Source organism: Doryrhamphus excisus, linkage group LG14, assembly GCF_037039965.1.
Source record: "Doryrhamphus excisus strain RoL-2023G ecotype Guam linkage group LG14, RoL_Dexc_Guam_v1.1, whole genome shotgun sequence".
Lineage (NCBI taxonomy): Eukaryota > Metazoa > Chordata > Actinopteri > Syngnathiformes > Syngnathidae > Doryrhamphus > Doryrhamphus excisus.
The window spans coordinates 3228305-3243123 of record NC_136370.1 but is presented as its reverse complement, the minus strand read 5'-3'; the positions used below and the strand labels follow the sequence as shown (position 1 = coordinate 3243123).

The following is a 14819-nucleotide window of genomic DNA, read 5'->3' as shown; positions in this document are numbered from 1 at the left end:
CACAAGCATTACTTCCTTTTCACGTCTTTTGGAAAGGAAAAACAAACATTTCCCCAAGACGGAGGTGCGTTTACAAGGACAGTTGGAGGTCAAAGGGCATGTTTTTGGAGCAGCCCGTTTGCCTTTTTGGTGGTGTTGTTTCAGTGCCTGTAGGTGCCAGAAGGGGGCAGTGTGTGTGTACATATCAGTTTTTTATGGGAAACACCTCATTGTTCATTCAAAGAGGCCTCCCTCTTCCAGGTTTTTAAATGGCTTTACATTTATTTATGACCACAGTAAAAAGAAATATATATACGTGTTGTGTATATATACTGCAGTGTGTTTGGAAGTGAAATAGAACGAAAGCTCTTTTCTGGCCTGTGTGACAAAAAACAAACGTCTATAAAATGATGGTTTCATGTGAGAGTATACATCCTGTGTGTGTGTTGCTGAAGGAGACATATTTAGGACAATAGATGTGCCAGGATGGGCCAGGGAGGCACTAAAACAGCCAAAACATGCTGCAGCACATCCAGCCAATGTCAACGTTCTGATACCTTCAAAGTCACCATCACGTGTTTCTCTGTACGCTCATTTACTACAAAATTGGGACGTTCACAAACGAAGATGGCAGATCAAGTTCCAGACCACGTGAATGTGTAATAATGTCGGCAAATTGTTAGCCGGTTTGGCACGGTTGCTAAGAGACAAGCCAGTAGCATATTCCAATACATATTATTTCAAAGAACATGGCTGGCAACCACATTTATGCTGCGTTCAAGGGAAATCACAATTGTTAGGAAATTGGAGAATGTAGAGATGATCTTGAACATGTCATGTTTTGTCAACAGGACAGGACAGGATTTTTTTCCGAAGCATTTTTTTACGATATTTTTATATTGTTGGCACAATTAGCTCGGCTGTGGGCCACAGTGCTTTTATTTTGAAGGCCGGAACTTTGTGTTTGTGTTAAAAATGCCTCTTCCTGACGAGTTGAATAACGTGACGGATAAACCGTGGATGTCGCCCTTATTGTATGAACACGCGGTAAAACGCAACACGATATAAACACACTCATACAGCCTGAGTCTCACCAGCATGCTCTGCTAAACTAAGCTAACCCAGCCGATTCACGTTCGCTTAGGTTTGAAGTTTTTTACTGACTTAGCCGGTGTTTCAGATGCTGCTTCCACATGTTTCGTTTCGGGAGGGGGCGGATTAGTGTTGGTCGGCTGGGGAAATATTTCCCCCCACAAACGTTCCTTCTCTTCACAAAGAGGACATTTCAACAAGAAGCAGTTCCTCCACTTACCTTCCTCCACTGAGTGTTTTCACAATTACGTCCTTCGCCCCCCCACTCACGTGCATGCTGAGAAACGGCAGCATGGCTGCTCTGAGGTGCCAGTCAAAGACACAGACACTGACAGGTTTACAGTCAGTACACACTCTGCTAATGAAGGTTGTTCCCAGGATTCCCCCGCTCTCTGATTGATGACTCACTCAGGCGGCCCTCGCCGTTTGCTCGCTCTGGCGTTCTCCTGTCAGGCAGGCTCGCTCGCGGCCCCGCGGCTGGTCTAAGCATGGTGGTCAGGCTCAATGCGGCTGTAAAGGCGCGGTAGCATCCTAATGAGTCGTACTGCACATCGCTGACATCTGGCGCAAGGACAAAAAGGACAGCGTGGCACATGGCTGCCATGGCCGCCGTAGTTTTGCTACACAATTCCACACTACAAATCAGCCTGAACAACATTTTCTGCATTCGTGCATTCAGTCACACGTCTGTTAGATAACATTGACACAAAATTAAATACGGTTTACAACAATGGACAACATAATGTTAGCGCACTAACGACACTGCTTCAGTTTGGTAACATCATCCTGCTTAGATCAAAATGCTAACGTTAGCGTATAGGATAATATCTGGCTGCACTGCGGTCGAATGGTTAGCACGCAGACTTCACAGCTAGGAAACCCGAGTTCAATCCCACCCTCGGCCATCTCTGTGTGGAGTTTGCATGTTCTCCCCGTGCATGCGTGGGTTTTCTCCGGGTACTCCGGTTTCCTCCCACATTCCAAAAACATGCTAGGTTAATTGACCACTCCAAATTGTCCAGAGGTATGAATGTGAGTGTTTGTCTATATGTCCCAGTACCAGTCCAGGGTGTATCCCGCCTCTCGCCCAAAGAAAGCTGGGATAGGCTCCAGCACCTCCCGCAACCCTTGTGAGTATAAGCGGTAGAAAATGAATGAATGAATGAATAATAATGAACGAATAAGCATGCTAACTTTTGACACGCAAGCTAAAGTTGAACAGCATGGCAACAAATGTCATGGTAACGTTAACATCAGCCTCCTATCATCAGACCGCTAATGCTAAAAATCAGCATGCTAATATCAACTTGCTAATAGTACGCTGCTTGCTTTGTCATGCTAACAACAGAACACTAACATCAGTATGTGAACAACAGAGCGTTAAAATAATGGCCAAAAGCAGCCTGTTATGTAAACAGAGTTTTCCCAAATACAGAGAGAATGCTAACATGACTTTTAACCAAGCAGTAGTGAAAGGTTAGCTACTGGTCATGATGGTCAAAGACATGCTAAGTCTTGAATAGCATTGAGGCATTTGAAGGGTAGTGCTTGCGGCTAATTACAACTGGATAGTCATCTTTCCCGACTGATCTCTTGCTTCCTTTCATTGGGAGTCCTGGTCCGAGAGCAAGGATGTCAATGTTGAGGCCACCAGGGCACTGCATGCTGACACGAAGTCCAACAAGGACGGCCATTGTGCGGCACGGCCACACAAAGCCAAACAACACTAAATGCACTTAATGCTTCCGGGCGCCTGACTAGTTTTATTTTCACATTTAGACCCGACAAACATGTTTTGATGGTCTCTGAGTTGTCTTTTAATGTACTGCATCATACTGAGAGCTGTTTGTAATATTTCCTTGCTGCATATGTAGCTGTATCGCTGTGTTGGGAGTGATAGCGAGGGCACAAGCGTCTCCAGAGGCGTCTGTCCAAAGCATTAACATCGCGCTGTGCACCTTATTGCTTTCTAGTGGTTAAGGCGCAGGGCAAGTGGTGATTCATCACTGCTAACACACTCGCAACCGGCCACGAGCCTCCTGGAGGCACTTCTGAGTTAGGAACCCGCCGATGACGGGCGGGGGATTGCGTGGAGGCGGCCGGCTCTCTGCAGGATAACCCCGCTGCCTGAGCTGCGGCGTTATCTGAAGTGTACCTGAGTTTTTGTGCAGGACTCATGCTGGACGTGAGGTCAGTCACAAGCTAGCGTTGATTTGTTTTATGCCTGATAAAAGTGTGTTAAAACGTTTGTCTACAAGATCAGCGCTCGTGATCGCCATGTCTATCAAGAGAGGACATCCTCTGAGTCGTCTTTGTCTTGTCGTTTATCCGTGCGGTCACAAGCCGCTGATTAATTGAAGATGTCAAATCTTTTTTTTTTCCCCAGAACATTCGTCAGCCACTGATAACTTTGAAGGTACATTAACCACGTATACATGGACCCAAATATTCCAATTGCATTCGCTTTATTTGCTCATACGGAAAGAATGTAACCTTTGTACACACCTCATTCCGAGAGAAAAGTGCCATTCCGAATGAATATATAACGGGATTCACGGGGGTGGAATATTCCTTTCCCTAATCCGATTGACGTATCTTTTACCCGCTCAAACGGAAAGTTGTCAGGGTGAGTTCTTCTTCTTCTGTTGTTTATTGGCGGTTGGCAAGCAGCTTTCATGTGCATTAGCGCCATCTGTGGAACAGAATCTAAACCCTTCTATACGCCATTCACAAGTCCACTTTTATTAAAAAAGAAAATATATATCTATATAAAACATGTCCCCAGTTTAATTATAAAATATTAGCAAGATTGGATTTGATTTTTTCCTGTTTAAATTTATCCCGGGTGCGTTCTTTCAGCACATGCTCAGATATGACGTAACACGCAGATCCAGACGTTCTTCACTTTTAAAAATGGAGGCGAGCAATCGGCACTGGACTGCTGCGGAAAGTTGGTTTTTGATCCAAACTAAATTTCAAGACTGGACAACGGAAAAACTGGCAATACGGAGTTATTCCAACAAGTGAAAGAAAAACTCGGGGAAGTCGGTATCACGTGATGTTGATGTTTACGTTTTACTGCGCATGCCCCATTGACTATTCTGTTGGATTATAGCGGCGCATGTAGACAAGAGATTGGAATATTCCTTTCCATGTATACCATCGTTTTCGGAAAGGTCATTCGGAAAGAAAAAAACTCCTCATGTAAACTTGGCTAATGTGAAAGATCTTCAGTTCTACTGGACAGCTGCTTTTAATAACAAGGAGAATCATGTCTTTACACTTCTATCTCCAAACTAACCGATTAGTACAACTTACTATACCTTGACCGACCAGCCCAGCCCACCCTGTCCAGCCAGTCCAGCTGACCACCCACCAACTAAACCAGTCCAACAGATCTGATCACTCCAACCTGAATTGTCCTATCCCAATTCGTCTGAACAGATCCAACCAATCGATCCATCCCTGTTGGTCTAACTTTGCCAAACATCTAACTAGGGGGGTCACGAGACAAGAATGAGTCGAGATGATATTTTAAGATTACTTTTCAGAATAGAACAAAGGCAAAAAAGTATATTGAAATCTACAAACTTCATTTCTACTATGTTACTCTTCTCAACTCTGGGTGTGTGCTAGCTGCCCAGTCTACTAGAGACTATGACTGACAAAAGGGTTCACTCCGTTTATGCCGTTGTTCTATGGAACAAACGTGTCAAGGTGTTGAAACCAGTGCATAGAATGAAACCTCTTCCCGCTTGTTGGAAGGCGAGAGAGCAGGGAAACAGACACACATGGTAATACATTATTCAACTATTTTTGTGGTTTTGCCTGAAAGTTTCCTACGGCCCAGTGCCGGTCCATATCAGGGACCCCTGATCTCACCCATCCAACCCAACCCAGCCCACACAGTTAGTCCAACTGCTCTTACTAACTAATGAACCAGCGAGTCCAACCAAATCCGACCAAGCATACAGTGCATCCGGAAAGTATTCACAGCGCTTCACTTTTTCTACATTTTGTCATGTTACAGCCTCATTCCAAACTGAATTAAATTAATCTCTTACCTCAAAATTCTACACAAAATACTCCATTGTGACAATGTGAAAAAAGGTTTTTTTTGACATGTTTTGAATTTATTAAAAATAGAAAACAAAAAATGTTTCTGTATCCTTCCCCAGATTTGTGCCTCAAGACAATCCTGTCTCGCAGGTCTACAGACAGTTCTTTTGACTTCATGCTTGGTGTTTGTGCTCTGACATGCACAGTCAACTGTGGGACCTTATATAGACAGTTATTATATTTCCAAATCATGTCCAATCAACTGAATTTACTGCAGTTGGACTCCAATTAAGCTGTAGAAAGATCTCAAGGATGATCAGTGGAAAAAAGATGCACCTGAGCTCAATTTTGAGCTTCATGGCAAAGGCTGTGAATACTTATGTAAATGTGATTTTTTTTGTTTTCTATTTTTAATAAATTCAAAACATGTAAATTTTTCACATTGTCATAATGGAGTATTTTGGGTAGAATTTTGAGGTAAGAGATTAATTTAATTCAGTTTGGAATGAGGCTGTAACATGACAAAATGTAAAAAAAGTGAAGCGCTGTGAATACTTTCCGGATGCACTGTACATCCAACCCCTTTCACACACTGATGTCCACCAACCTGCCCAACCCGACAGTCCGTGTAAACCACCGTGTCACTCCAACTGGCTCAAGTAACAGAACAACATGCCATTCCCACCAACAAAACCCCCTGAACCCAACAAGTTCAACTTATACAACCCAGCCATCTCATCCAAGGAGGTCCAAACTTTTTGAAATTAGTTATTAGTATCAACATTTCAGATCAGATTTTTTCTGTTTAGATTGTGATATATATGCCTTTATTTTCCCTTTTTGGCTGTTTTAACTTTATTTCTACAACGTGTCGCTGGCCAATAAAAAGAAAACGGCCCCTGTTCCGGCCTTTCAACATCTAACATAATAACAATAATTATAATAATAATAATTAGCCCTTTTTTCGTATTCTGTCATGAATGAACTATGTGATGCAACATAAGTCTTGGCTTCTAGCATCTGGTTTCAACAATGTCTTTTTTTACATTCAGTGTGTGAAAGTAAGTAGACAGTAAGGGTCCAATGTCGGGCACAGTTGACCACAGCAGATGGTCTTGGCAGGTGCAGTGTTTTCCACAGGTACGCCATCTATTTGCGGTGTGGTGGGTCGCGAGGTTGGGGAAATGACATAACGACGTAATCGTCAAATTGGCATCATTGACTGTGACGCATTTGTAAAAAAGTGTGAAAAAGTCAAAAGCCAAACAAAGACGTTTTAGAACTACAAACTAACTTTTCTTCTGTCGCTAAACAAACAAAGATTGTGCCGCCTGAGTGTGCTTTTAGACTTGGGGATCCAAAGGGATCTGATCACTCCCGGTCACTAAGTTGCCAGTTGAACCCTCCTGCTTCATCAGACCAGGTGCGTTCTCAGGTGTTTATGAGCAGGGAAAATCTATTTGTGGCGCTCCAAAAAAAAGACGAGATGATGTCACGGTGCTTCTACTCCAGTCCTAAAATGAATAGACCCAGAAGTCTTGTTCCAGACACCACGCTGTTTGTCCTCAGCCAGGCAGGATGTACCCAGGATTAGGGGTGTAAGAAAATATCGCGTTCCATGATACTGTATTGATATTTGTAGGCATTTATCATAGACTGTATATGGTATTTATTCAAGTGCAGACACGGGAAAGGTTGATTTCTGATTTGAATTGAAACCTCCGATGGTTAGGTGGCAGCACTTCCGTAGTCAATTAGGCAAGGACGTTGAAGGAGATTGACGAGTGAAACGTCCTGACACATAAACACGGTTCAACATGGTGGAATGCCAGCACATAACAGCAGTCCCAAGTGTGGACACATTTTGGATTTCTACACAAAGTAGGGTGTGCAGAAATGGACAAAAGCCATGCCATTTGTAAAATGTGTGGTGCCCGAATAAAGTATTCGGGAAACACGACAAATCTGCGAGTCCACTTAGTGAGACACCATGAGGACCTGCCGCTAGCAAGCAATGCCAAGGTCCTTTTGTATACTACAAAAGTAGTACTGTGATATTGCAGGTATTTTGTTTTTCACATTGATATGACTATTTTGTTAAATAATTATAGTTATTTCAAGCATCCTAAAAGGACTTTTTACTGATGTTATTTACTTTGTTCCACAAAAATACTCTTCTGATGGTGGATAAGTCAGGGACTGGATACTCTGCATTTTTCCACAGATAATAGAATGTGAACATTTGAGCAGGATCTTGAGACATCATTTATTTGTTTTTTTATTGTTTTTTTTGTAAATTTAAAGCTGGATCTTAAAGATTTATTTATCCAAATGCTACTCTTTAGGTTTTTCCAGAGGAAAAGTTTGTGATACAGCATAACATACTGTTCTAATGGAATACAAATGTGTTTAGTAAGTGCATATTGCTGCTGTAATTTAGTTTTTCCAGGAAATAATCTTTAACTACAAGAAAAATAAAAAAAATATTGCCCTTGTTAACAGTATCGTGATATATCGTATTGTGAACCTAGTATCATGATACGTATCGTATCGCCAGATTCTTGCCAATACACACCCCTACCCAAGAAGGACCCAGGAAGTACTACGTTCCCAAGGATTGGTGGAAAGAAATGACTTCATGAAAGGCTTCTGGCTCGCACTGTCTGCAGACATTTGTGCAAACATATTTACATACTCCCGACTCTGTGCTCAGTTTGTGGAATAATCACTGACAGAATGATAACCAACATTACTTGTGTTGTCATATGATTATTCATGGAGTTGTGCCTAAAAGGCTTCTTTTATCTTCCAACAAATGACTTTGGACGGCTCTGGTAAAATATACAGGCTAGGAGGGCGACTCAGGACGCTCATCGAGCACATTCATATCCTAGGAAAAAATTATGTTAGCAATGTCTCTACCGGTCACCATTTTGAAGGCGGGGCCTTCTTTCTCAGTTGCTAACGATGCTTCAGTCTGGTTGACATGATATGTCACGTCTCGCCTGTCCGCCACCTCTTCATGACCTGAAACTGACCTCCTCTTGAGCCTGTCAAAACCACACGCTGCAAAATTGAGCTTGTTCGATTTCGAGCCAACCTTTTCCACCTTTGGACATTTCCTGTGAGCGGGACACGTGTCACGCTTTTACTTCATGTGAAACATAAACGATACCTTCAGGGATTTTTCATTTGATGATTCTTACGATAGGGCTGCACAGCGGTCGAGTGGGCCGAGGAGACCCGAGTTCAATCCCACCCTCGGCCATCTCTGTGTGGAGTTTGCATGTTCTCCCGTGCATGTGTGGGTTTTCTCCGGGTACTCCGGTTTCCTCCCACATTCCAAAAACATGCTAGGTTAATTGGCCACTCCAAATTGTCCATAGGTATGAATGTGAGTGTTAATGGTTGTTTGTCTGTATGTGCCCTGTGATTGGCTGGCCACCAGTCTAGGGTGTATCCCGCTTCTTGCCTGAAGACAGCTGGGATAGGCTCCAGCACCCCGCGGCCCTTGTAAGATAAGCGGTAGAAAATGAATGAATGATTCTTACGATACTCCCCCACAAGGTGGATAAACCACTTCACTCTAGTACAGTGGTAGCCAAACTGCGGCCCGGGGGCCACATCATGCTCACCGAGCATCTTCATCCGGCCCACCGGACATTTCCAAATTCCTTTATTTAAACCTTTAAGATGGAAAGTGTAGCTAGCAACATGACTTTCTGTACTATTGTGGCATGATTGAGTCACCACAATCGGCAGATGCAAAACAAAAGAAAGAAAAAGAAATGCCAGATGGGATTCATTGTAGTTGTCTACGGTAAAATCTTTACTCTAAAAAAGTATCCTCCGTCGTAACGTAAACACAAAGAAAATAGAACCTTAAATCCTGTTCAAATTCATGCGCATTGACATGTCGGCCAGGCGAGCTGCAGGTCGGCGGCCGGCTCTACTGAGTGACACACGGGCCCTGGCGGCGCCTAGCGGTCCGTATGTAAAGCAGGGCCGGCGGGCGGACCACATGGCGTGATGTTCTATATGCAGACGTATGCAAATGAGCGACCTTTCACGGAGCATCCGCATCAAGGCAGGGAATTAACTTTTTGATCCGCCAGCGACCGCGTGCTGCTAACACGGGAGGATGTAACCGAATTAGTAAATACATGTACGAGACATCGCTATGACGGAAAACGCAAATGCTTTATGTAATAACCACCATTAGGTTGCGTCTGCATTCATTTGGCGAGTGATAGTCTCTGTTGATGGGAATTTATTGTTGTACTTACTGTACTCCTTCATACTGACAGCTGTTTCTAATATTTTGGCCTCCAAGAGGGTCACAATATTAGAAACAGCTCTTTTTCTGTCAAAAGGCAGAATTTGTAATGCAACCGGAGGCCTGGGCTGCGCTGCTCAGTTCCGCTCAACAAATGGGACGACCTGTCACGGCACGGGGCCCTCGGAGGCGCCCGGCGTCCCAACGCCGACTCGTCAACACGAATCGTATCCACGCTCTAGCCTGTCGCTTCAGGTAGCCATGATGCATTTTGCTCCTCTCCGCCTCCCGCGTCCTGAAAAAGCCATTCACGCTCTGTTAGCTCCTTCAAGGTGAGCCTCCGCCGTGGACGCTTCCTGTTATCGATCAGGCTGGATAGTAATCACCTGTTGAGCAATAACACACGTCAAGGTCAAGGCGATTCACTACCTCCTGATCAGGGGGAGGGGGGGGCGTCTTAAAGCAGCTAAACATGGCGAGGATGCCAGCCTGTCCCCTCAAATACCATCGCTTCTTTTCCAAGACTCAACACACAACTACTCAATTAATCATTCTTATTAAGTCATCTGCTTCAATGTTTGCCCCACACCAGGGGCGTCACTAGGTTGTGAGGACGGGGGGGGGGCTTAGCCCCCAGGAGATGCACAGGATATGAATGAATGTAGTAGACGTTCAAAAAAATCCAAAATCCAAATAAGGAACAAGAAGCGGGATATAACTTTGCCACTTTTGGACAGATTTAGTAGAGATACTCAATAGTTTTAGGCCACCATTAAATGTACACAAGTACACACAATCTACACTGCAAAACCGCTGCTCAAGCTCTGCAACCATTCTGTCCCGTGGACAGTCATCAATCATATCATAATCATTGTTATATTATTCATTAGCCTATTATTATTACTATCATTATTATTCTTCTTCTGATTACTACTACTACTACTACTAGTAGTAGTTGTCGGCTAGTATTAGCCTGCTTATTGGCTTGCTTATTAGCCTGCTTTTGTCGTATTGTATGAAATTTGTCAGATATTTTTTTGTAAAAAAAATCTATTAAAAAATCTATAAAAAATATCAAATTATTTAGGGGGGCTTAAAAACATTTTAAGAACTTTTTAGGGGGATCTTCAGACCCCCTAAAATGTTCTTAATGAACTCAAATGATCAAATGAACTTTTTGATCCGCCAGCGACCGCATGCTGCTATCACGGGAGGATGTAACCGAATTAGTATATATATATATATATATATATATATATATCATCAATAAAAATCTCAGTATATCAGTAAAAATATCAGTAAAATCAATAAAAAATATCAAATTATTTAGGGGGGCTCAAGAACATTTTAGGGGGGCTGAAGTCTCCCTAAAATAGGCCTAATGACGCCACTGCCACACACACATATTCCCGATTCATCAAATTCCCTGACAAATTCTTGGTGAAAAATACAAATATTTTGAATCTTAAACCTGGATTATGCTTCTATACATTTAGCTTGTTAACTAACCTTATCGCGAGCACAACAATGGCAATTAAAGAGAGACGGGGAGGATTGTATTCTAATTTTACTGTCACTTACTGTCAAAGAATAAATACAATTACACACTAATAATAAATACTAATCAAATATTAGTACTGAAGAAATGAAGGGTGCGTGTGCGGACATGTTATGTGTTGAAGTCCAGCGATGCTGTCGTCAGTCACGCTGATGATGACACTTTGACCTTCACGCACAAACTAAGTGTAGTGGCGCGATGGCGCCCCGCAACGTGTTGCATCCTGTCCTCTTTCCGGGAGGGGCGGAGGGCAGGGGCGTGTTCTAACGTGCGCCTACAGGCCGGCCATGTGATGAGGATGCGAGCGACAGGCTCCGGGTGGGAGGAGTGTCGCCGTGGGCCGGCACTAGGACCCAACGGCGCGGCATCGAGCGTGCGGGCGCAGCCAGGCTGAGTCACTGCATGTGTCTGAGCGGCAGTCGGAGCGAGGAAGCCCAGCGAGAGAGTAGAGGTGATCTGGCACTCGTCAGTCCGGGATAACACCACCATGATGGGTTGACTCTCTGTGGGGGGGGCGGAGGGAGGGAGGCGGTCGGAGAGAGGAAGTGTGTGTGCGCGTGCGTGCGTGTGTGTGTGAGTGTGTGCGTGTGAGCGTTCCACGCCACCACCGCCGCCGCCGCCACGCGCTCAGCCATGGAGACCAACAAAGTTCTTCATTTTGTGCCGTTGGGTAAGTGGACGCCGTAAAACCCCCCTACCCCTTGCTGGGGGAGAACCTTGGGGTTCCCTTCCTGCTGAAACCTGAGCACCCCCCCCTTCCCTTTCCTCCCTCCCTATAAAATGCAACCCACTTCCACGCCAGATGTTTGCGACTTGTTGTTTTCCCTCCGTTTGCCACCGAGTCATCTTTGACTTTTTTATTTTCTGCTCCAGGATGCCCCCCCCCCCCCAACACACACACACTTAAAAATTACACAAACCCCCCCGCCCCCCCTGCTCCTCTTCTTTTTGCTGTGTTGTATGTCGTAAGTCACGTCGCAGAGAGCACACATCACCTGGCTGGCGAGCGGGAGCAGATGGAATGCGGAGAAAAGGCAATAATGCACTTTCTCGTGCGCACGTGTGTGTGTATGTGTGTGTATTTGTGTGTGTGTCTGTGTGCGTGCGTGTGCATGCTGGTGAGAGAGGTCCTCGGAGAGCCCAGAGTCCATTTGGAGGTGCGATGCGGCTACCTCCTCCTCCTCCTCCTCACTTTGGTTTTGTCTGGGAAGGCACACAATCCCTGTGTGTGTGTGTGTGTGTGTGTGTGTGTGCACGTGAGACGGCATTATTATCTGGAGTGTGTGCACGAGGGTGTACTGTGAGGGATAATATGACAGAATATTAGTGTGAGAGGTGTTGCTCTCAAGCACTGGTGATGTGTGCACGTGCGTGTGCGTGTGCGTGTGCGTGTGCGTGTGCGTGTGTTTGTCTGTGAGCCGGGCCACAAGAGTCATTTGCATTGGCTCATTAGCGTGTGTGTAAAGATGTTGACTCTCAGGTTTACCACACACACAAACGTCTCTTTTCTTTTAATGACTTTCCATTGATGCTGTTTGCATTTATATTGCACATCCAATAATTACACCCTCTACATCGAGACGTTACGGTTGTTGCCATTGCCGCAGGTGGTCACCTGAGTGACAAGGTCGTGACCTTGGGCTCTAACCGGGAATTAATTGTGACGCGACCTCCCCAGGCATCTTTATTAGGTACACATGCACAGTCTTGTCAAACACAATCCAGAAAGGTGTTCAAGGATACGAACATAGACGAGTCACCATGAAACATCCTTAAAGAAGTAGTGAGGGGTGTAACTATACATTGGAATCAATCCTGTGTGCTATATGTTGGAAGTGAGGGACTAGAAGTGTTCCCGTGGCCTGAAAAGGAGCAGAGATCCAGGCGTTAGCCAGAGCTTGAAACCCCTGGAAACACGGGGCTTTGGCTGTGAAATACGTACCCGTACAAAGACAAGTGGTTCGATGCCAGCACCAGTCGAGATGGGGATGCAAGTATCGTCCAAGTGCTGACATCAGAATGGCCCCAACGTGGTCCTAATGAAAACAACGTGACGCCAAGTCATATCAGTCTTACAAGTGTAAAAAGAAGTAAGCCACTAATTAGTACAGTGCTCCCTCGCTCCGCCGTGGTTCACTTTTCATGGACTCTCACCGTAAGAATACGGTTCCAGGGCATGCGTTTACATTTCCCTGGAATGCGGAACCTCTTATGTGCTACACTCCAAGATGCCTTTTCGCTTCCTGGTTGTTGCCGAATATGGATTTCCATGGGAGGGATGCAGGCCAAGCTCATAGAAAATGCACTTCTGCCACCTTGTGGCTGTTTTTCCAGCATAAAACTGCACCAACATCATCTCTTATATTGTGGAGTTGCATCATCACCTCTTTGTGCCTCGTAAAACTGTATGGTGATGGGGTTTTACAGCATTAAAACACATATAAAACACAATATAATATAATATAATAAAAAATATTTAACAAATAATAAATAAAATACAAAATATATAATATAATAAAAAATATTAAAAAATATAAAATAAAATAAAAATAAAGCTAATGTAATATATAAAATTACATATATAATTATTAAAAAATATATAATAACAAAATATTTTAAAAATAATACATAAAATAAAAATATATATAATATAATATAGTATAATATAATAAATAATGTAATATACAATAAAAATATATAATAGAAAAATATAATAATATAATGTAATGTAAAATAATGTAATATCATATCATTTATTTCAACCAACACAAGCTTCTTTGCAAGTTTCAATTATTGCGGGCTATTTTGGGAACCTAAATGAGGGACCCTGTACTCTGTTACCTTTGCTAATAAGTGGCAACCGTGTTGTGAAAAAAGCCACATTAGACTTTGATGGTTGTCGGCTTCCTCTCTGAAGGTCATGAAGCAATGGTCAAGGTCACAGGCATTAACACACACACACGTATGGTTAAGCCTCAACAACAAAACACGGACAGTGGACGGGTGCACCACAAATATACGTTTATACATTCCAGTAACGCTAAAGACAAAGTGCTCCCCCTACTGGCAGTATGGAGGACACGCTGCTGTGTGAATTAGTAGTTGCACCGCATTTGTGTGTGTGCGTGTATGTATAAATGAAGATGGATGACGTGAGTGTGCACGTGCATGTGCATGTGTTTGTATGTGTGTGTGACACTGATCTCTGATCAGTATTCACCGCTGGCAACGCATCTCACACACTGCAGCCTGCGAGCAGCCATCTGGGCAAAACACGCACACACACATCCAAATTATTATACAGTACACACACACACACACACACACACAAGCACTGGAATATCATAAAACCTCCAGACAAACGACACACACACTTATCATTCATTCAAGCTCCATAATTTGACAGTTTACACACAAAAGAATCAAGATTTATGGCAACGCACACACACACACACACACACACACACACAGACAGAAAAATTCATTACGCTAGCGTACGTGCACGCCGTCTGTATTCTGTATTGGCTCAGTCTCTCAATTTGGCATTGTGCTTGTCCGAGTCGTCTGCCTGTATTATTTGACACTTGCAGTGTGTGTGTTGGCCAGCAGGGGGCACTCTAAAATATTCCCATGAATAAATCCTGCTGTTTTGGAGATTATTTGTTAAAAGCAAATGTTTTTTATTTCCTTTGCCTAAATTAACTCATTCAATACCAAAGACATTTTTTATGGTTTTTTTTTACGTTTTTTTTTGCTAAAAAAATGGCGCTCGAGTGGTTAGCGCGCAGACCTCACCGCTCGGAGACCCGGGTTCAATCCCACCCTCGGCCATCTCTGTGTGGAGTTTTCTCCGGG

General features: G+C 43.7%; 1 protein-coding gene across 4 annotated transcripts in view; it reads left to right on the top strand.

The window, feature by feature from the left end:
- Nucleotides 1-11370: 11370 nt before the first annotated feature.
- The window catches only part of slc4a11 (solute carrier family 4 member 11), a 61636-nt gene continuing 58187 nt past the window's right edge, over nucleotides 11371-14819 (top strand). For all 4 annotated transcript variants that reach the window (XM_058077330.2, XM_058077329.2, XM_058077324.2 and 1 more), the window contains exon 1: nucleotides 11371-11634. Coding sequence is in view for 3 of the 4 variants with exons in the window: in XM_058077329.2 (XP_057933312.2) it covers nucleotides 11598-11634 (37 nt within the window). In the remaining variant the exon portion in view is untranslated. The remainder of the gene's footprint in view (nucleotides 11635-14819) is intronic.